The sequence below is a fragment of the Neolamprologus multifasciatus genome, chromosome 23 (genome assembly GCF_963576455.1).
Source record: "Neolamprologus multifasciatus chromosome 23, fNeoMul1.2, whole genome shotgun sequence".
NCBI lineage: Eukaryota > Metazoa > Chordata > Actinopteri > Cichliformes > Cichlidae > Neolamprologus > Neolamprologus multifasciatus.
In genome coordinates, this window is record NC_140460.1 from 3,682,621 (window position 1) to 3,705,786 (window position 23,166).

A 23,166-nucleotide genomic window follows, 5' to 3' on the forward strand; every position below is an offset into this window, starting at 1 on the left:
TTCTTTCTAAATACATTTTGGACTTTTTATAAAATTAAAAAAATTCCCAGTTGTGCGGATACGTCTTTATTTCCGACGCTGGATGCGAGTAAAGCTGGTTACGGTGCATCCCTAACAAGACACATGCTAAGGTTTCTTGGCAAATATCATCAGGCTGTTTGAAGAACAGCATTGTGTAAATGCTCTGATTTGCCCTCTATTTATATCCTGCATAGACTATATGTGCAATATTTCATTCTGTTAAAAGAACAATAGAAAATCTTAAGGCTGATAATTGTGAAGCAAACCGTGTCTTAAGGTTCTCCCCCAGCCCCCCCTTCCTCAAAGAAAGCTACTCATATGTAATGTCCCATTGAGGATCAGAGCAAGGGGGAGTGAGAGAAGTGAGGGACTGGGAGTGTTGTGTGAAAAGAGTGCAGGCCAACGAGCGAGACAAAAGAGGCTGCGGCTGCATTCAGTGTGCTGGTGGTGTGTCCGTCTCCGAAGCCACAAGCGAACCACATTTCTCCCCCTTCCTTCTCTGGCGTTTTACGCTACAGACGGCGAATATATATATTTATATATATATTTATCGAAGAGGAGGGAAACAATTTGCCTCAGTGTAATTGCTGGGAAGCGTGAAGTTGAGGACTTGGAGGAGAGCTTCCTTGGACCGGGTGTTTCTCCCTCTCCTCCTCTCCCCGTCCTTACTACTCGTCGAGCGCGGTGCGGTGTGGGGTTGGAGATATAACCCAGAACAAAGGAGTCTTGAAGCGAGGAATGAGCGAGTCGAGGCTAGCTTCGCTATTATCTTTGAAATCCGGCCAAATGCCTCTGTGAGACCAACAATAGTACATCGACTGCTCGTATTTTTCGACGAAGCTTTGGGCACCGAAAAGGGGGGAAAAGGACAACAACAAAAAATAAACGTAAAGACTCACAAGTCGGCGGCTACAATGTTTCCCCAGAACCGACCACCGGTAAGTAAGCTAGCTACTATGTAACCACGCGCTTATTGAGATTATTGTATCAGACTGAGTAGCAGTTAAATTCAGTGTGATTGAAACATTTTTTGAACCTCAACGAGAAAGTGCGAGTCAAAATCGTCTTTTGTCCTCTGTGTGTATTTCCGGGGACTCTCTTGTATGGAAAGTGTGATTCTCCTCAGGCTCTTCTCTAGAACATATATTATTTGCCTTCGTTACTAACGCTGGGTGTAGGCTTTGTCTTATGAAGGTCAGGAAGATTGTTGTCAGTAAGGCAAAGCCACACTCACACAACGTCCAACTTTACCCGCTGCCTTTGTGTGTAAATCTCGTGTCCTTGGTGGCCACCACCAGAAACGCAGAGCCTCTCATCTCCATACTATTGTGGACTTGACCCAGATGATGAAGTGTGTGTGTTTGTTTCTGCTTTCCTCGTGAACCATGAGGGGGGAAGTGAGTCAGCTTGGCATGTCACCTTCCCTTAATGGCCTGCCCTTCTCAAGTGCCACTCATTGTTTTTACAAATTCAGCTTTTGCTTTTTTTCCCCTCCCATCATATCAAGTGATTCATCGCCCTGATTCACTGATGTGATGCTGGAAACTATAAACCCTTTTCAAGAAGATCTCAGTAACAGCACGTGGGCTCAAAGAAAAATAAAATAAAATAAACGAAAAGAGAAAATGACAAGGTGTTTGTGTTTTGAGATAGATTTCTGCAAGGTTAGGACAGGAAATCTGTGCTGCATGGGTTTAATTTGCTTTAGTGGAGTTTATGTGGAGAGCTTTTGAGCAGGCTGAAATACATAAACACTGGTCCTCCAGCTGTGTGAAGTATCAATTAAGACCTGCTCATTTGCCTAACCCTCCTCTACATCCCTCAGTCATGCCACCCTGCACCCCACCCCTGACACTGTTTTGACATTCACGTCCCTTGTATTGAAAAGTTCATGGGAATGTGTGTATACGCCAGTGTAATTAACGTTTCACAAATCCAGTCAAGCAGGTGGAGACTAGAAAGACATCGTTTGGATTTTTGTGGGTTTGCCATTGTGTCTATTTCAGCATTTCAACCTATACTTCCTTGTAGGAAAGACTGCATTATTGGAGCCCCCGTCCCAAACATACAGCACATGCAGAAAGATTACACACCAGCAGCAGCTGTGCTTGTAGTATAGTTGAGTGCAGGAAGGCAGGGCAGGAGGCAGCCTGTGGGTCTGTGGTTTGCGCTGTAAACCCAATCCCTCTCATCCAGCCTCTCCTCGCTGTGTTCCTGTGAGAGCTAAGAAACCACATCTTAATGTATGGGCAGGCGTCCCAGGGTGAGAGTAGCAGACTGTGGCGGGTCTGGGTGGGATGTTTAGGACAGCGGTCCCTTTTGATTTGAACTCTCCGCAGAGCTTAACGGTACCATGTGAGGCAGCCGTCATAAGGAAGTCTACGGCCATCGGCGGCTCTTGTTTGCACCTCGGAGTGAAGGGCCACTCAACCCAGCAAACTGTTTAATCTCTGAAATGCTAGGCTGGCAGTAACCTGTCATCACTGGATATTGGTGTGCTCTGAAGGAAGTGACCCATATAATATACAAACACGCAGTCACGTATTCTGACGTGTATAGTTGCCAAATGGTGACTGTAAAATGCTGCATGTATTTTCACATTCTAAGAAAGAGACTTTGCGGTTGTATCTGGCAGTCAGCAGGTAAAATAACCTGAATCGTGAGAGCTTCTTACAACAGATCTTCTTTCCCGATTTCCTTCTTTCAAATATGGGAGGTGCTTGGTAATCACGAGCTTCAAATATTCTACTAGAAATGACTCTTACCTTCAAAAAAAATATACGCACATACTGTTGTAAAGTGCAAGAGGCAAATCAGAAATGAACTTTCCAATCACAAGTCTTGCACATCTTGAAAAATGAACGCTCTGCATGCCAGGGCTGAACTTTTCACCAGCCAATCAAAGTAAAATTATGTGCACAAATTAGATCCCTATGCCAAAATAGCATTAACACCACATGGAAGAATTCAGTGTCTGTTTTCAGATTATTTTAGGGTCCAAGCGATGCCAAAAACAGAATAGGAAAGAAGTGCATAGGTCATGGCAGGCATGTCTGGCTGTCTTAGGCCATTAGTGTTCATTCAGATCAGCCACAGTGGCACAAACACGCACAAACACAAAGAAGAAAAACATCAGAAACATAATATTAAAATATATTTCAATAGGAAACCTCCTCGTGTCCTGGCCTACACTGACCCTAACCATTTAATATACATTAATGGCATGTAAGATAAATGTGATGATTATTGGCTGGCTAGTTAGATGTCAGGTATTCCTTGACCATCTGTTTGGAGAAAACAGGAGTTTTACTGATTCTTTTATTATCAGAGTTTAGGGGCAATGACATAATTAACCTACCTGCCATTTTATCCTAAGCAATGTCCTGGTCTAAGGGGAGGAGGGTTGGTTTCTATTAGTTTAAGTCATTATGTCTGATTAAAAATGTCTATTATCCATTTAGTAGTGGCTAATGTTAGATGCACTGATAGAAAACTCACCTGAGGTCTCTCCAGAAATCACAGACATCAGTTAGCAAATCTAACACAACATCCTAGATGGAAATATTGTAGACTTCTGTGAAGGTGACATTATTGGTGATTAATATAAAGCCTTTCTTTTTCAGCCTAACTCATTACCTCACTGATGCCAAGTCACCCCGGCACATTTAAGAGCAGGGACAACAGGAATTAGAGTTCTGGATAGAGCAGGACGATATGACCCAAAGTATTTATCACGATATACATTTGAAAATTTGCGATAACGATATAACTGACGATATAATTGACGATATAATTGACACCAGACAAAATACTCAACAACTTTATTAGTGCAAAAAAACCCCCATCATTGTATTTTCACTTAAACAAGCAGCTGTTTTTTATGTGCATTGAAGTTTTATAAAAATGTAACAGTGCAAATGCAAATTCCTTGCTGACAGTTTAACCAAAAGGCATTTCCAGTGGAAATTGGCCGACATTTGACAGATTTTCGAGCGCCGTGTACGACATAAAATAATTTCGAGGTCAGTAAACACAACCAGAATTCATACATAAGGCACACGGGATTATAAGGGACACTGTCGATTTTCAGAAAAATCAAAGGATTGATTTTAAGTGCGCCGTATTTTCGAAAAAACACGGTAAAAACAACGGCCCGCTAGCATGCTCTACCAATAATTGTGCTTTGCTGAGTATCTGACAGACAAAAGCTAAACCAGTTCCACACCACTGAAGTTGCAGCATTTTTACAAACCAGTTCTGGTTCATCCGTTTCATTTAACGATCCGCTTTCGTCCTTCCTTCTTATTCTCCGTCGCCGCCATGCTTTTTCCGCCATGTGCGTATGAAAACAAAGGCACTGCGCATGCGTGTTTTACCCATATTCTATCGCGATATTTCATTTTCTTATCGTTGCCCAACATTATATCGGTATTACCGTGAATTGTATGATATGGCCCAGCCCTAGTTCTGGATCTCCTTTGGTCTCTCTTTTCACAGTTTGTTGAGTAAAGCTTGAGCCACTAAGGACATTTGTTTTATTTTTTAGGTCTGGTAGTTAGTCTAGAGTAGCATAACAGACAAACATGATGAAAAAGGCTAAGATGTGCCTGATGGAAGCCTAGGGTTCAAATCCAGTGTGAGGCCAGAAATCAGCAGAAATATTTTAGGGCTTATGCCCCAGCTTGTCTGGTAGGAGGGGCTTAGATTATAGGCGCGCCATGTGTTTTTAAATTCTGGCTTTTTCATCTCTAGATTTTCAACGTTGCTGCTGTTGTTGCTTCAATCATGAGGTCCACATCATTTTCGAATCACTGATTTGCTTTTGAGACCAAAAGGAGGCCTGCATCTGTATATCTCCTTATTATCCACTAACACCAAGCAAGGAGTATTTCTTACTGAATTAATTTTATCTAGAGTGAGAGTAAAATGCAAAAAAAGAAAAGAAAAGGTCAGAGAGACGAGTCATCGGCTCTCCTCCCTCAGAGCTAGCATAAAGCAAGACCCACTTCCGTGGTCCTAGCATGCTTTTAGCTCTTTATCACCAGTGTTGTCCTATGGTGAGAGCGTGCCTATCGATCTGCAGCTCGCCTGCTTTGCTCAGCCAGTGATTAGAGAGAGAAAGAAAAGGTAGAGGAAAATGAAGGAGAAGAGGCTGAAGGGATTTCAGGTTTATACAAGCTGTTGTGGCGATGTGTCTCGGCGGAAGGAACAAACGAGCTGAGGGGGTTACCTAATAAAAGAAGGCACCTCCAGCAATTAAGCCAGCTGACAGGCAAACTGTGGCGCTTTGCTAATGTGGGCTGACAGCAGGGAAATTTGAATAACGAGGCTTGCGGGAGGAAGGAGACGGGAATGAGGAGGTGGTTGTGGGGGGGGGGGGGTGCTGGTGGTGGTGGGAGAGAAGAAAACTGAGAAAGAAAGATGTGTGGCACTAATGAAACAGGTGCCTGGCAACCCCTCCCCTGTAAGTAGAGAAGTCATTGAGAGATTACCAGCAGGTTTCTCAAGCACCGAGGCCTACTCGATGGAAGGTGGCGGGGGGGCCAGAGGTGTGGGGGCAACTTCTCTTCCACACCGCACACGGTTTTAACAATGCAAATGACTGTCAAATGTTGACAGTCATGCCTGAATAATTTCATATGAGAGGCTTTAATTTCAAAAGCTTTTTTGAGAGGACAGGATATCGACATGTTTCGTGGCCCTCAGAGATGAGCAGGTGTGGGGGTGGCGACACACAGATACGCATTCGGACATGCTGTTCGGGGTTAGAGCTATTGTCATTGCGTCCTTGGTGGTATTCAGATGAGACACAACAAGAGAGAGCTTGGTGGGTGTTTACTCTGATCGACTCTGTGGGTAAGCGGTGTAATTAGTAGCCTGACTAATGAGCTATATGAGGGGAGGCAGCAGTAAATTATTTTCCCAGTTGTAGGAGGCAGACGGAGGGATCGACATTCGATGAAACAATTAAACATATATTTGGCAAGGGTTTTTTTTTTTTCAGTCATGCAAGTAGAGTGACTCGAGGGATGAGTCAGTTGGTCCGCCACTTGGTGTCGGTCCAGCCTGAAATGTCTCATTAAGTCCTGGCTGGATGAAAATGAAATTTTGTTGACATTTATGCCTCCCCAGCAGTGAATCCTGCTGACTTTCACTGGTGTTATTGTGTTCCTGTATATATATTTTATTTGTGGAAACAAATTTATTGACTACATTGTTACATTGCTGTTCCCCTCACGAAGGATTTCAATCATTTTCCTGACCTCCTGACTTTTTTCTAGTGGCATTAAGTCAGAATATTGCCATATGCTCTCTTTCTTACTTATAATGTTTCAGTACGTCTCAGCTATAGTTCGTTTCCAACCCACTACCCAGAAGAGCCTGGATACTATGTAACGAAATACAGATTGAATGTTCAAAATGGGATTTTCTATGAAATATAGCGTCTTTTTGAGTTTAAATGCAGCTGCTCGCATTTTAACAAGAACTGGGAAATTTGAGCACATTACCCCTGTTCTGAGATCTCTGCATTGGCTACCTTGTCAGGTTCGAGCAGATTTTAAGGTCCTGCTGCTCACCTACAAGGCTTTAAATGGACTGGCACCTTCATACCTCTCCAACCTTTTACATCTTTACGTTCCATCCCGTACTCTCCGATCTCAGGACTGGCCTTCTAAAGGTTCCTAGAGCCAGAAAAAAGACAATTGGAGAGCTTTTTCTTTTCGTGCCCCGTTTCTGTGGAACAACCTCCCTCAAGATGTTAGGCAGGCTGCTCTGTGGAGGTTTTTAAAACTAAGCTGAAGACACATTTGTTCACCTTATCTTACAAGCCTTAATTCTATGGCTTTTTAAATTTTTACTGTTTTTAACTTGTATTGTGTCTTTTACCTGTATTGCTATGTATCGCTTTTATTTTTATTTTATTTTTATTTTTTATCTTTTTAGTTTCAAATAGTTGTACAGCACTTTGTTTGAAAGCGCTTTATAAATAAAGTTATTATTATTATTATTAAGATTATGGCTTTATTAGGAAGATGATTCTGTTAAGCTGCTCAGCATAAAGTTTCAAAGAATTTGGATTTAAATCTGGAACCGTATCTGGAATAATCTCTGTATGCAAGGCTGAAGACCGAAACCCAAGACTGAATTTCTGTGATTTGTATTGGCCTTCAGACGGCACTGCATTAAAGCATGATTCTGTAATGGAAGTCCGCACATGGTCTCAGGGACACTCCTGAAAACATCATTTGGAGCTGCACCCACAGGTTTGATTAAAAGACAACAAAACCCCAAGAAGGAACAGTCTTTTCTATTTCGCCAAGATCACGTTTTGCTTCTATTACAACACCGCGGCTCGTATGAGTCAGACTGCTAAATTGGTTTACCTGCAGCCCAGATCTGCCACCCACAGAAGTTTGGCACATTATGAAACGAAAAATATGACAAAAGCTTTTTTAAAAAAAAAACTAGGCCACGCACCACCTTGCACAAACTTGCCACGTTTTAAACTTTTTTGATACGTGTTGCTGGCATTAAATGTTCAAATCAGCACATAATATTCAATTATGATAAAATGGTGACATTTTAAAGAAAATGCTGTGTTATTGATTTACAAATCCATTCTTTCTGTTTTGTTTACATCTACAGCATCATTTCTTTTGCAAACAGTTGTACTTTTGATGTAATCACGCTAACACACAATGAATGTGGACATGGTAAATATATCCGCTAACTGCTGACGCTGTCGTGCGGAGAATGTCTCACCTAACTGCTAGTGTTATTTGAGACTCTTAATCTTGTTTTACTGTGAGCGGGCTTATTTTTAAGTTTTGCTGCAGTGTAAATATTGGCGTTGGTTGCATTCTTTTGCAAAGGCACTATTCAGGATTTGCAGTGTGGAAGTCAAATCTTTTGTTTTTTCTTTCTTGGATTGTGCATATGGAAAAACACATTTTTTTAGTGGTGAAGACTAGAGTTTAAAAAAAGTTATTGTTTTTGTCCACTGGGAATCTCTTCCTTCCCTAATTACCTGCATCCTTATAAAGAAGACACTGAAAAGCATTCTTCAGAGTGGACACAACTACCTCATGACAGCGATGGCCCCATTTCCGCTCCATTTGCGATTTGTATCGCTGCAGGTCAGCGTGAGTAGCGAGGACGGAGACACATCTTGCAGGTTTCCGCTGATACTGACGTTGGAGCCGCAGTCATGTGTGAATGCAATGAAGTGCATATGTGCTTGTAAATACTTGTGGAAAATTTAATGTTTATAATGGTCATGTGTGGGTGTGTTGTCTCATCTGCGAGTCTGATTGCACATGTTTGTTTGAGAGCGTGGGGGTTCGAGCAAGGATGTGAGGTCATAGCGGTTTGCTGCTCGTGGTGTAATTTGAGGTAACTCAAATAAAAACAGGAATGATATAATTCAGAAAACACCACACTGGCAATGGTCCCTTTACATCAGATTTTTAATGGGTGCTTAGTTTCTCCTTTATTCATACATTTATAATTTTGCTTGTCTTTGCGCTGTCGGGCTACATTGTTGCGTTGTCACGGCCATGCTGCTGTGTTTGATTTTTGGATGCAGTGTTTGATGTTAAATAATATCTGTCTTTATGGATGGCTGTGCACTCTTCCAGGAAAGATCTCGTTTAAAGCCCATGAAACTGAACTAGGCTTTTCAGTACTGACAAAGATTAGCAGCGAATATGTCTATGTGTGTTTGCATTAGGGCTGCCACAAACGATTATTTTGATAGTCGACTAGCCACCGATTATTTTTGCGATTAGGCGACTAATCAGATCATCATCCATTGGACGTAAAAACGTACAACTTATTGCACCAGCATGCATCTGCTCTTATATAACTATCATTGGCTTACAGCTTTAAGTGTTTAAGGTATGTGCTAACTAAAAATAAAGACAAGATGATAGTTTATTGAATTTAAATGAAATTTGCAGATTGTTTCGGTGAAGTTTAATAAACTCAGCCATCTGCTCCTTGCTATCTAAAATACAACAGGACACCGGAGTAAATTCTCGAGCATCTCACAATTCTGATAATCAGTTGTCTGTTTGACGTTTATTCAGCTGTGTAAAAACTATAACTTTAATCTCAACCAAACCGATTTACTCAGGAACAAATAAAATACTAAAAAAAAGTCAAACAATAACATTTTTAAGTTATCTAAGTGACTTATATATCATGTTTAACCTGAGTAGCGAAAGACGGCGGTGGGTTTGAAAACGATTTGCCGGGAGTCCGGTGTTCTCACGGCTCTAGTGAGCCTAGCCTCCGGCTAGCTATCGAGCTAGTGGGTAACAGACGTCTCCGAAAACGTCGGAGCGCTTTTGAAAATATGTGGTGTCTTGATAAACTGAGCAGATATTTGAGGTTTACACAGCTACATTCTCGCCTGAAAATATGTTAAACGTTTATTTTGTGACCCAGAAAGAATAATAAGAGTAACATTAAAACTAACTAGCAGCCGCCATTGTTGGAAACTGATCTGGGCTGCGCTATGAATTCTGGGACACAGCTTCTTCTTCTTCGGGGTTTAACGGCAGCTGGCATCCTTGTACATGCAGTGCTGCCATCTTCTGTTTCAGTCCGATATTACACTCTTAAATCCTACTACTTATTCCTGCGTCTTTTGTGATCTTACAAAGCTTCAAACGACGCCTCGACTATTAAATCAGTCGTCGACGATTTTGATAGTCGACGTAATCGTGACTAGTCGACTAATCGTGGCAGCCCTAGTTTGCATATACATTTAATCTGATGGGGTCGCAAGTTAGGGTCCTGGACCTCGAACTTTAACTTTTCTCTCTACACAAGAACGAGCAGTTTCATAATGATTTAACTGAACAGTTGAGTAATCAGACGATCTCTCATCATAACAGAGATAAGCTGTCCTTCCGTGTTCCTTGCCATCCAACCTCCCGCAATCCCTGCCCAGTATTACAGAACCTGACTTCATAATTGTATCACGCACAAAAAGATCGAGCCTGTAATTGTGTAACAGTGATTTTCAGCCTATGTAAGCTTTGTTCAAGGGCAGACGGCATGTCTCTTGTTTGCCTTGGAGCCTGGGACACGGCAGAGGAGGGAGGGAATAACTGACCGTGGGATTATCAGGTGAGGCTCCCCGCCTAGATCTATTCCCAGAGGTTACCAGGTCAGCTTAATGGTCTGACCTCTCACTTTTAAGCCTGCTCAGCTGTTTGCCAGATCAGGGGTTTGGACAGACTAAGAGCGCTGGTTCGTGGGAGAGGAGTTAAGACGTTACGCTATGCTGTGACAGGATGGATGCTTTAGTGTTTCACAGGCAACATCTGTATGTGCATCAGTGTAAAAAACCAACAGACTGACATTTTACATAAGACGGGAATGGTAGATTCCTTATTTTCGGAGGGGATAAAATCCTCTCTTTTTGAAGAAGGCACAGTCTCTCCTCTCACCTGTCCTTTGAAGACATGAATATGAGATAAAATGGGGGATATTTTTTTCTAAAGTCCAGAATATGTTGAAGAGAAGTAGAGGAGGAAGGAGAGCGGTAAAAAGTCCTCTTTCTTACACCTTCCACTGTCCTATAAAATGGCCATGGCCTTGGTGTTCTTTTTTCCTCTTGTGAAGAGTAATTGCTCTCCGCGTGTGTGTCTGCGTGCGTGCGTGAGAATGAGCGGAGTGTGTGCGTTTAATCAGAAGTGTGTGGGGAGTGTGCGACTGACAAAATGTGTGTGTTTTGTGGGGGTGAGTGTTTGTAATACTGGGTTTGAGTGTGCAAGGGAAAAACGGAGTGTGCGCGCACACGTGTTTGTGTGGCTTTCTGTGCTCTAGGAGGGGGATCTGGCCGACAGATTGAGAGCAGCTTGTTAGAAAGAAAGAGGAACAATGAGGCCACAGCCCCTCTTCTATCAGCCATTTTTCTTTTCCTTCCATTTCTTCTCTTTTCTCCTTTTCCTTGTTCCATTTCTCCCCCCTTTCTCGTCTCCATTTAAATCTCCTTTCAGAAAATTCTTCCTCATTCACCTCTTCTCTGTGCATCTCCAAAAATAGTCTCATCCATCTTATCTGTCCATTTTTTACTTTTCATCAGTCTTACCTTTTCCCCCCTTTAAATTCTCCTCCCAATTTCATCTCTATTCTCTGTCCTTGCACTGCCCGTCTTTCCTCAGTATTTAATTTCCTTTCCTCAGATAATGTTTCACCTGCTGGCAAACCTCTCCTGGTGTATCTTTCTTTCATGCGTCCGCACACATGTGGACACACACGTTTTTTATTTAACATCTTTTACACACTGTTTCGCTGCATTGTAGCTGAGCGATGTTGTAATTAAGCCTTTAATTATACATCATTAATGCCTCACAGACACTGCTGATTTGTACAACATCAGGATTTGTGGGGTTATTTTTTTGAAACCAAATTAAAAATTGTCACAATCCTACGCTTAGAGAAATAACCTTTGAGGTTATTTGATGACAAGGTGGGCAGCTTATTATTTTTGGACACGCTGCGATGTCCTAATTGGCATGGTGTAATTAAACTACATCGCATAAGTGGAACTGAAGGATATCTAGTTGTTTGTTTTTTGTCTATCTAGTCACTTTATCCCTTCAGTGTGGTTTTATTTGTTGTTTCATATAAATTCAAAACTTTCAGAAATGGAGAAATTCCAGCCAGATGGTTTGGAAGACAGGATAGCATATATAATGTAGTCTCCGGAAGAACTGGATGGGAAGTGTATATAGTTAAAAATGGAATCAAGCAGAAATGTTTAACCCTGCATGTGTTTAACTTAAACACAGTCTGCTATATGCATGGGTTTGACAGAATGCAGGTGTGAGCACAGCTTTCTCCCGTTGCATTCAGCATAAATATTCCACATTGCACAGGGAACTTGAGTACTTCCTAGCAAATCCCCAGGCAGCGAGACAAAACGTAGCAAAGCTACATGACTACCAGTTAAGAATGCATATAAGAGAAAAATGAGTTGCACTCTTCTACTGCCTTCAAAGGAGGAAATAATGCCGCAGGGTAAACACAATGTGTGTGGCACCAGTAGACAAGTCGTATCTGCCCCGGCTGGAATTGTAACACTGCCCAAACTTTTGGTTTATTCTTTTCAAGAGAGAAGAAATCTGCATTTATATCATGAAAACGCTCAAAAAAGTCTGTCTGTACACTTCCTGATTTTAAAAACGGCAAAATATCGTCAGCTGTTTCAGATTTTAAATGTATCGATTAAGCAGCGCTGTGTAGAGTAAAATCTGTGGCCTACCAAATGTAAGTTTTAGTACTTACACTTTAGTTCAATATAATTTTTTAAGTGCTAGAAGCTAAAAATGAACATCTTAGATGACAATCATGAAGCTTGTGAACCGGCTGTCTGCTTCTTCCCTCTGTTATTTTGAGAGAGAGCCAAACAGACAGACAAATGCACTGACAGCCCCGACCACCCTCCTAGGCCTGCTCTTAGCCCCCTTTTGTCTGCCTGTCCTGCAGCATTACCCCTATGGTTGTAGTCTCCTAATTGCTCTGGATCCCGCAGAGAGGAGAGACCATACACAGGGGTTGGAAGGGGTCTTTGGCCACAACGGGGTCCTTTTCCTCCCCCGTTCTGCACCCCCCACTGCTCTATTTTGCCCTTTATTTCTTTTTTCTTCTACCCAGACTCGCAATTAAACAAAGTGTGCTCATTTGGCTGAGAAGCTCTTGTGTCTCTCCGCCCTATTCTGCTGACCCGCTCACATCTGGCAATAACAGTATTTCTATATTCAGCAGCTCCTCACAGACGTGAGAATAGATACGGTGCTCACGATTATTGCTTCCTTTGCTTCTTTGATAACATTCACTGTAGCAAATCCCCCAAGGACGCCGGGAACGGCGCGATTTTGACATTTAATTCCAACAATCTTTTTAATAAATATTTCTTGTATTTTCAGGCACCTCTACAGGCACCCCCGGGATCCTCTGCGTCAGTGGTGGCAGCTGCAGCGGCAGCGGCGGCTGCAGCTTCGGGGACGCCCCAGTCACTGAAACTGACCTACCCAGAAACTTTGGACCGCATCAAGGAGGAGTTTCAGTTCCTTCAGACCCAGTACCACAGGTGGGTGTGGAGCAGTTTTCAGTACTGTTTGCAGTCTGTTCGCTTCCAGTGCCCTGGGCATTCAGGGTGAAAATTAAATGATCATGTCTGAGTCGCACCACGATCACTTCTCTGTAAACTTCACATTGGAATGGACAACAGCTACATCTTAGCTGCCTAAAGTCTGGAACATTTTCTATCAAACAACACTTTAAATATAGCCTGCATAAGAACACTTAAATATACCTCCCCAATATTCGCTAAAAACGTCTCATGTCTGACTGAGGAAATGCAGTTTACCAGAAGCTGCACTTGTGATGACAGGTTGCTTCAGATATTAGTCAAAAATGATGGAGTATTGGTGACACGAAGGTGTTGTCTTGGTGTTAAATATATGAGTTTAAAGCTTATCAGTCACTAAATGACTGCGGTGATTTATTTTACTAGAGGAGCTACAACTCTGGATCACAGCAGCATCCATGCTGTTATCTGTGGGAAAAGCAGAGGGCTAAATAGTAGAATTAGCATCTTCAGCGCTGCCACATGACTGTGCAGTAAAGTGTCGCGGCAGAAGTTGAGGCAGGCTCAGCTTTATTCCCAGGCGACACACTGGAATTGTTTCTGTCGCCCATGCCATACACATGCAAACACACTTGATCTGGCTGAAATAATGCAAGATAATGCTATGTGACGTTTTGACATCTACTCTTTTTGCCTGACTGTATGGTGTGCTTGATGCGCAGGAATGTGCCCAGAATGCCTTTGAATGTGGGATTTGGGCTGGCTGTGCAGTCCCAGCCTTCTCCCTCTTTTCTCTCTCCCTCTCTCTGTTCTCTTGGCACACCTTCACAGGGTCATTCCCGCCTCCCAACTCTTCTCCTCTCATCCTGCTTTGATATAGCTGGCCAGAATCTCCTCTCCCTCCCTTTCTGTCCCACTTCAAACTTCTTTTGTACCCCCATCCCTCCCCGTCCACAGCCCCTCTAACCCCTGCGGCTACTGTTACCCCTGTTCACACCACTGCCTGCATGTGTTTCTGTTCTTATTTCACTGTCTGTTTTGTTCACCGCAAGCTCGAAAGTATAAATCTAGAGAGAAAAAACACACAAATTTCATACTTTCCAGTGGATTGCTTCCGAATATACTGCTAATTTTTTCTATTGACTATGAACCGGAGCATAAAGTTTGTATGGAGATGCATAAGAGTCACATTGATGAAGATAAATGTAAAATCGGTAATTAGCATGGAGGTTAGAGGCTTAGCAATGCCTGTTTGGTTTCTCTAACTTCTGGTTTGTGCAGCATTTTTTTTTAGTCATGAAACTTTTTTTACGAATACCGACTGGATTAAACGATGTATAAATGGTAAAGCAAGCAGTGAGAAGAAGGCACCATGTGCTGCCAGTAAAAACATATATCTTTACTCCAGTTTTCCAGTCTTGTCACATATGCACACTTATTCAGTGCAATGCTAGAGGTATGATGCCGGCCACGTCTGAGCCGTACGGTATGTTTTTGATGTGTTTGTTTGCATGGATGAAGCAGTTTATCTCCTTGTCATCGCTGTCAGCAACAAGCCCCCCCCCCCTCCCTCGTTCTTTGCATTGTCCCTGCGACAGATCCAGTCATTCACTGAACACGAGTTACCTCTGAATCTCATGGTGATGAACTCCTCTGGCGGGAGCTTAGCATAACACCTCGTGTTACAAAACACCTGGAGCATCGCCCTCTTGCAAGTGCTGGTACTAAGAACTACTGAGCAGGATCAACAATAAATTAATGATGTGATTAAGAACACGACCTGCGTCGTCCAGTTTCGATAAGTCGGCGTGTTGTTTTGACGGGTTCAGTTCAGGTTTCCAGGAAAGATTGTTTAACCACCCTGCAAGGTTTCTCCCAACGGCCCTGCGGGATGTTTAGTGCACGAAGAATCAGAGCAGATTAATTCACTGCATATGACTACAAGTGAAAACTAATACTGTAACCGTGGCTTGGAACAATAGCAACAGTTTCTGCAAGTGGAACAGCTTGTGTTATCAGACATCTTCTCACGTATCTGTCGGGTGCATGTTTAATCTGGCAGGTGGGGATGAATCTGTTAATTGGAATGACTGGTTTGGCTCGCTCATAATTGGCGTACAAACAGCAATAAACTTGAGCTGCTGCTCGTGTTGTGTTTAAGGAACAAAAACAACTATACTGCTTATCTTTTAGGAGTAAAAAAGTTATTTTAAATGAATTATTCAATGAAGAGTCAATCAAACTTAACCATAAAGCCAGGATCAGAATTATCTAATCGAACAATACAAAAATTTTTAATTTCTTTTATCAACTTTTCTTCTGATGATGCTGTCTGTGTTGAGCGCTCAGTGGATCTGCGCTCGACAGTGCAGCCTAGGCGGAGTAGTCGAACGCAGATTCACTGAGCGCAGAGCAAGCTAGCGAGACAGAAGCTAAGCTAGTTGCAACATGGCAAATTGAACCTCCCCCACCCTCATTCAGATCTGGCGTTTGGAACTATTTTGGTTTTCATGTGAAGTATGACCCTGAAGGTAAGCGCATCATGGACAAAAGTAAAACAGTATGTTGGATGTGCCACGCAATGCTCAATTGGTGGGAACTAGTGTGTTAGCGCAGTTAGCTCGTTAACGTGTTGGCCGTCCAGCCCCACTATTTATTTATTTTGGAAAGAGCCATTTCTCTGTAATAAACTCTCTTTTCCAAAGATGAGTGATTTCTCAATCAGATTTATTTATTTTTTATTACTTTTTTGTTTCAGCAACATTACATTTAAAAACTGTACTTTTGAGTTAAAATATATATTTATAATTTTAATAAATGACAAATTAAAAAGGCATGAACATTTTTTTGTATCGAAAAAATATCGAACCGTGACACCAAAATATCGAACCAAACCGAACCGTAAATTTTGTGTGTCGTTGCACCCCTAATTGTAACACATGTAAAGTAAAACAATGTATTGCTTTGTGAGTTTATTACACTAAAGATTAACTCGGGCTAATCTCAGTAGGCAGTTATTAGGTGAAACCAAGCTAAATCTAATGCAGTCATATACAACAGACCTTTAAAATAATCCTGCCACCTTGAATGTGTAGTTATGTTGGAAATAGGGTTAGTGTGCACGAAAATCACCAAGAAACCAAAATATGCAGGCCAGCCTCGCTTGAGCCATATGCCACTGTGAGGTCATAAAACCACTGTCGTGCAGTAAAATTAGAAGTAATACTTTACCATTGCAAGTGGCCAATAAAGCCACTTGCCCCTCTCACAATTGAGTAACTCCTGGAAGCTGTTTGGTTCGGTTACCCCCTCCCCCCACCAGTTTGGCAGCAGTTTTTGAAAGGAGCACACATACATACAGTGGCAATCAGTATGATTAGCAGTGGCCTTGTTTAGTCCAGCAGCAGACAGGTTGCACCACAGAACTACTTCTGATTGCAGGCTACACCTTCATGTAATCAGATCCACTTGTACACTATTCACCCTGCAGGGAAAACATGACCTGAACGCCCACAGAGACAGACACAAACACACTGACCCATTCAGACAGACTCCCGATCCGATGCATATGCTTAACACGCTTAGACACATGTACGGGCCTCCCCAATTATCTTCACACACAAATAGATGTTGTCTGGAAATAGCTAGGCTTAGTTGTGTATTTTGGCCACAGGGAAAGTGGCCAGATTCTGATAGATGCCGGATTAGATGGCAGGAAAGAGATGGTGGGAAGGGATTTGGGCTGATGAGCTGAAACTGTGCATTGTGTGTGCAGGCAGGCGGATAGACGGATGGGTGGGTGGTGAGGGCGCGTTTCTAAATTTATGTGTCCCTTATTATTTTTTTTAGGCGCTGCACGTGGTTGGTAAGATCGAGTGAGAAAGATTTTTAAGCAACCTAAAGAAAGGGAAGAGTTAATTAATTAGAGGGTCATTGCTGGGTCAGCTCGTGTGAGTGTGTGTGTGTACATGTGCACATGTGCACGCGCGTGTGTGTGTGCTAACTATCTAAACAGGCTGTAATCAGCAGGCTGAAGGGAGACGGGAGGAGCTGCTGACACAGAGCTCTCATTACAGTAATTTTCTTTCTGTACAAACGCACACACACGTTGTTCTCGGTGACTGCAGACGTGCTTGCATTGTAACTCTGTGTGCGTGTGTGGTCTGCAGAGTAAGATAGACTCTCCACTCACCACTAATATGCTGCCACTCATCACTAAAGAGCCCCTCCACTCATCTCTGCCCAAATACGACATAGCGGCACTGACGCACATACAGTCAGTGCTGTGTAATAATTTCACAATCAACCGATCGTCCGATTATCGAACCTTATACAAAAATACAGTTTTCTAGTTTTGCGTCCGTACACGACCACACGGGATTTTAAAGCCGACCAATCACGAGACACGTGCGGACTTTCAGCTTTAATTTTGAGGGGTTTTACATCATTTTGCGTAAACTGTTGGAGAATTGTGGTCATTTTTATACACAGGCTCAAAAGCAATTGGACAATTGACTGACAAGCAGTTTCATAGCCATGTGAGGTTTGTTTACTTGTTATTTCATAATTAGAATGATGGGAACACTAACAAATATGGAGAAGAAGACAAACATCTCATGATCGGACACATCACACATGGTAAATGGTAAATGGCCTGTATTTATATAGCGCTTTACTAGTCCCTAAGGACCCCAAAGCGCCTTATATATCCAGTCATCCACCCATTCACACACTGGTGATGGCAGCTACATTGTAGCCACAGCCACCCTGGGGCGCACTGACAGAGGCGAGACTGCCGGACACTGGCGCCACCGGGCCCTCTGACCACCACCAGTAGGCAACGGGTGAAGTGTCTTGCCCAAGGACACAACGACCGAGACTGTCCAAGCCGGGGCTCGAACTGGCAACCTTCCGATTACAAGGCGAACTCCCAACTCTTGAGCCACGATCGCCCCACATGGCACAGGCAGCGTTATGGCATGGAAACGGGTCACTAGTGTTTATTGATGATGTGACTGCTGATAGAAGTAGCAGGATGCATTCTGAAGTGCACAGGAATATACTCTCTGCTCAGATTCAGCCAAATGCTGCAAAAACCGATCAGACAACGCTTCACAGTGCAAACGGATAATGACCCAAAGCATCCCGAAAAAGCAACCCACGTGTTTCTCAATGAAAAGAAACGGAATATTCTTCAATATCAAACAGCAAAGTCAGTCGCCTGATCTCAACCTCACAGAGCAGCTTTTCACTTATTAAATAAAAAAACTGAATGCAGAGAGATCCACAAACAAGCAGCAAGAGAGCATCTTAAAGGATTCTTCTTAACCCCTTGAGCTAAAGCTGAAAATCTGCACTTCAATCACATATTGATTGTTTGATTTAAAATCCACTGAGGTGGAGCAGAGAGGTAAAAATTCAAGAACCGTCTCTAGCCAACATCTCTGGGTTATGATTTGTTGTTTGGACAATAATTCATAACTCAGAGATAAGACATATGGAGACAGTGCTCAGACTGAAATCTTTTCACGGTTTCATTTATGTTAATAGGCACAAATGATAAGTTTAAAAAAATTAGTAGCGCTAATTAAGCAACTCTGTCATTTGCATACCTCTGTTAGGCAATATATTACACAGTGCTGCATGAACACTGAATAAAGCATATTTAATTTCTTTAGAAGCTTTTGCTGTACCTCTTTGTACTTAAAAACAAGTATGTAACTACGCCTGTTGGCTCTTTACTAGAAGGTCGAGATGCACAAATACGGTGACGCGTGATGCGTTCACTGTCATCAGTCAATCTGCAAATACGATGGCATTTAGCAATGGCAGTGGCCAGTGTTTACTTTTGTGCTGCATTGGTTTTTGGCTTGGTAGATTTTCAAAGATGAGCCATAATTTTTAAATTTTTATTTATTTATTTGTTTGTTTTTGTTTGGTTCACTGGCACAAAAGGCAGAACAAATAACAAAACAAAAAACGCCGTAGATGTTGGTATCGGCCAGTAATGTCAGAATTGCTGCATCTGTGCTAAGTCGATTTACATACACTGTCACCACCACGTGTGGGCCTGAATTGACTACGTCTCTACAGCGCATGTAAATAGATAGGTTGTGTTTGTGCGTGTTTACAGTTATAATTGGATAAAACGGGTATCCTGTGTTTAACTGTCATTCACCAAATGATAAAATTATATTTGCTTTAGGGCAGGCTGAGGGTTTGTGGTTTCTTAATGTGATTCTTTTTTTTGTGGGTTGGTTTGTGCGATGCAACCTCTCCCTTTTTAATTCAGTGTGTGGTTGTGTGTGTGTGCATTTGTTAGAAACAGTTATAAAAGACCAGCCTTTACAGTAAGACTAGCAGCATAGAGGGTAACAGTTGGCCTCTTATTGTGTGACAAGTTCCTGGCTTGTGTGTGTGTGTGTGTGTGTGTGTGTGTGTGTGTGTGTGTGTGTTTGCTCTTGTACTTGCCCTTGAGAGATGATGAAAGAGTACACTGGCAAGTTGGGTGGGTCCCTGGTATGTATGTTTGTGCGTTTCAGAGACAGTGTGTGTATTTGAAGACAGAGACTGGGATGCAGGCCAGAGGTGTTTGTGGCAGAGCAGAGAGGGAAGGTTGATCAATAGTTAATGAGATGTAAAGTGAACAGTCACATACCTGCAGGCTGGCAGGCTAAATGGTCCTGACACTGTAAAGGCACTACACTGGCGCAGTTGCTCCCATCGGTGTGTGTGTGCGCATGTGTGCATATGCATGCATGTTTAAAGCTGGGATTACTAGTTAGTATTCTGTATTTCTGCAGCACTTTGTCTGGATTGATGGTTCTTTCTTTGTTTCCTATCACTCTGAACTCGGTGTTTACTCTGTGATTTACAAGAGGAAATAATTTAGACAAAAATTTAAAGACAAAAGTTCTTTTGGCACTTGACACCATTTGACAAACAGTTTTTGTTTCGATCAGTCCACACATCATTTCTTTTCAGCTGGTCTTTATTCACTTTATTCAAAAGTGCTCAAAACCCAAGTTTTTTTTGTTTTGTTTTGGGGGGGGGTTTATTTGGGGGGGGTCATCTATTTTTCCAAATCCCTAAAATATTTTCTTATATTAACTATGAAATTAATTAAACATCTGTGAATCTGGCACCAGCTAATGTTTGCAGTTTTTCAGGAAATCTAACAATTAAATAACTCCTCAGTGTTTACGCTTTTCTGAATGTAAATAGATTTAAATGTTATATATAATGTGGTAAAAGCTTTATAATGTAAATCTAGTCCTGCCTCCCCATATGGAAAATATATATATAAATCTTATAAAGTTTGTATCTGTCTTGTGTGAAACTTGTATGAAAAGCATACAAGAGTGAAAACACACTTGAAAAATTATTATATATATATATATATATATATATATATATATATATATAATTAAATGAAACTTGTATGTTTTGGATACTTACTAAAACAATATATGAAAGTAATGAGAATGGGGCCACTTTCATGAGTAAATCATATAAGTTTTTACTATTTCTTTTCCATATGGGTCATTTCACACGTTCCTCTCTTCACCTCTGGGGAGAAGATTTTTCGACCACACCTATAACTGGCTTGTGGAAGGAAGAAATTAATATTTTGTCAATATTTTGATGGTCTTTAGCGACACTTGCCCAACGTGTGCAGAAAAAAATATCTGTTATCACAGGAAAAGAACAAATAATTTGGCAATTACTGTTTCATCATTTACATCATCCATCAACTAGCTTACAGAGATCCCATTTCTGCAAATCTGATCTCTCATAAGAAAAATAAAATGCTCCTCTTGTCCCCTTAGCTGAAAAAAAAAAAATCCTCAAGTAAGCAGGAGCAATGGACAAGCGTGTTATTGAGGGAAATATGAAAATACCTTTGTTCCTTTAGCATAAAAAAAATCAGTGAAGGAAAAGTATTGTTCAGAAAAACAAATGCTAGAGAGGAAAGCGTTGACATTTTTACAATACCCACAAGCCCAATTTTAAAACACGGCGACTTAAAAGGCAGCCGGCACATTGTGCACAAGTGCAGAATTAGATGCTTTACTGTCTGTAGGCTCTCATTAGAGTGTGTGTGTGTTCCTCGCTGTGTTTATTTAGCAGCTACGTGTGCACGTGTGTGGGTGTATGTACAGTCTGTGACACATGCAGTGTATTCGGTTAATATGCTGGTTTAGTGTGTTCTCACACACATCACCATTTTCTCCCATGCTTTATGTGGTTAGTTTGCGCGTTTCCTTGTGTGTGTGCGTTAAGAGCATTTGTATGTGTGTGTGTGTGCTCAGTAGCAGGGCAGCACTGACAGAGCTGTCTGAAGGCTGGCAGGCTGCAGATTTGTAGCGCATTCGGCTGATCATCTTATCTCCTGTCACCGCCAGTGAAAAATTGGAGGAACCGAGCCCACCATGCCACGCAGGCACACACGTGTGCGCACACACACACACACCATTTCTTTTTTCTTTTTGCTTCTTTCTCTTGTTCGCTCGCTCAATCTTGGTTTCTCTGCGTGTCGTTGTGCCTTTCTCTCCATCCTCGGAAACCTTCTCTCCCTCCCTCGCAGTAAATGGTGCTGAGCCAAAGACTAATTATTACAGGCAATCATTTCGACATGAAATACCTACTTCCTGCTCACCGCTCTCCTCCCCTCTCTCCCTCATTTTCTTCTCCCGCTCCAACTCTTTTATGCTCCCACAGTCCCATCATGACAACACACACTCGCGCAGTAATTCCAATCCTTGAAGTCCATTTTCTGGGGAATGGTTATTGCTTTCTGAGTACGACCTTGGGGTCTTTCTTGTAAGCACAAGAGCTGTCTATCTGCACGCTGTTTGGGTGTAGGCGTGTATATGTGCATAGGTTTGTTTTTGGCACAACAATCCATAAATTGCTCAGCAGCATTGCAAGACTTTGTGGCTACATGGATGTTTGTTTTTCTTTTATTATTGTGTAGATCGGGGGTATGGAGGTGTTTGCACTTCAGTGGTTTATAGGATGATTAACTGTTGCTCATTGTCCACACGTACCCGGGTATTTTTGAAAACGCAAATTTTTCTATGCGTTTGCACCTTTCGTCCACACGTAAACGGCGTTTTCGGTCACTGAAAACGGAGATTTTTAAAAGCTCCGGCCAGGGTGGATATTTTCTAAAACTCCGTTTTTGCATTTATGTGTGGACAGAAAAACGGAGAAAACGCAGCGTCAAAGGTGTGCGCCTTTTTTTGACGTCACACTGTGCGCCACGTTATTGTTTCGGTGAAATGAATTTCTACAATACTGTTACTGTTAATTGTACTCTCTGCAGTGTTTAAATGCTTACATACACACACAGTTACTGTCCCTCCACACATACGACTCGGTTCTGCTTCTATGCCCCAGCTTTGTTTACTTTTTCCCATCGAGGCTTCTAGACTTCTGATTGGCCAGCATTTCTGCACGGTTAGGAATATAGCGCCACCTGCTGCTTTGGCATGTTCCTAGCAGCGTTTTCCTTCATTTCTGCCTTTACATGTGGACGGGATTATTTTTTAAAACGAAAACGGAAAATCTCCGTTTTCAAAAATACCCGTGTACGTGTGGTCTTTTAGTTGTTGGTTGTGAATTCTCTAAAATAAGTAAGGAGGCACGTGTCCTGATGGACGTTATCAGTTTTTTATTAAACGAAGCAAAAGAAAGTGGGAAACAATACATAACAATGTGTTGATAATAATTGGTTAAAAAGTGAGTCATTTTTTATTATCATTACCATTATTTCATCATCATTTATTTTTTCGTTTTGCACTTTTCAGGAGAAACACTCAGGAGAAATGGGTAACTGCGCAGGGGAAATGCAAATCAGACCACTCATAAATGATTTCACATGGCATTCCCTATTTTTTGTCCTTTCAGTTTATTGTGATTGTGTTCACTTTTTTGGAAAATCGTGAAAGTGTTGCATTATGGCCGTTGTTTCATGGGTATGATTGTGTTGTATTTATTTATATAGAGAATCGCTGGATTCACCCTTTAGCCGG

At 41.9% G+C, this 23,166-nt stretch overlaps 1 protein-coding gene across 7 annotated transcripts in view; it reads left to right on the forward strand.

The window, feature by feature from the left end:
- Window positions 1–351: 351 nt before the first annotated feature.
- Window positions 352–23,166, forward strand: part of tle2a (TLE family member 2, transcriptional corepressor a) — a 40,803-nt gene continuing 17,988 nt past the window's right edge. For 4 of the 7 annotated variants that reach the window (XM_085152385.1, XM_085152386.1, XM_085152388.1 and 1 more), the window contains exons 1-2: window positions 352–959; window positions 12,966–13,129. In XM_085152385.1, coding sequence (XP_085008511.1) covers window positions 936–959; window positions 12,966–13,129 — 188 coding nt within the window. In that variant the 5' untranslated portion in view covers window positions 352–935. The other 3 variants (XM_085152387.1, XM_085152389.1, XM_085152391.1) reach the window with 2 other exon arrangements.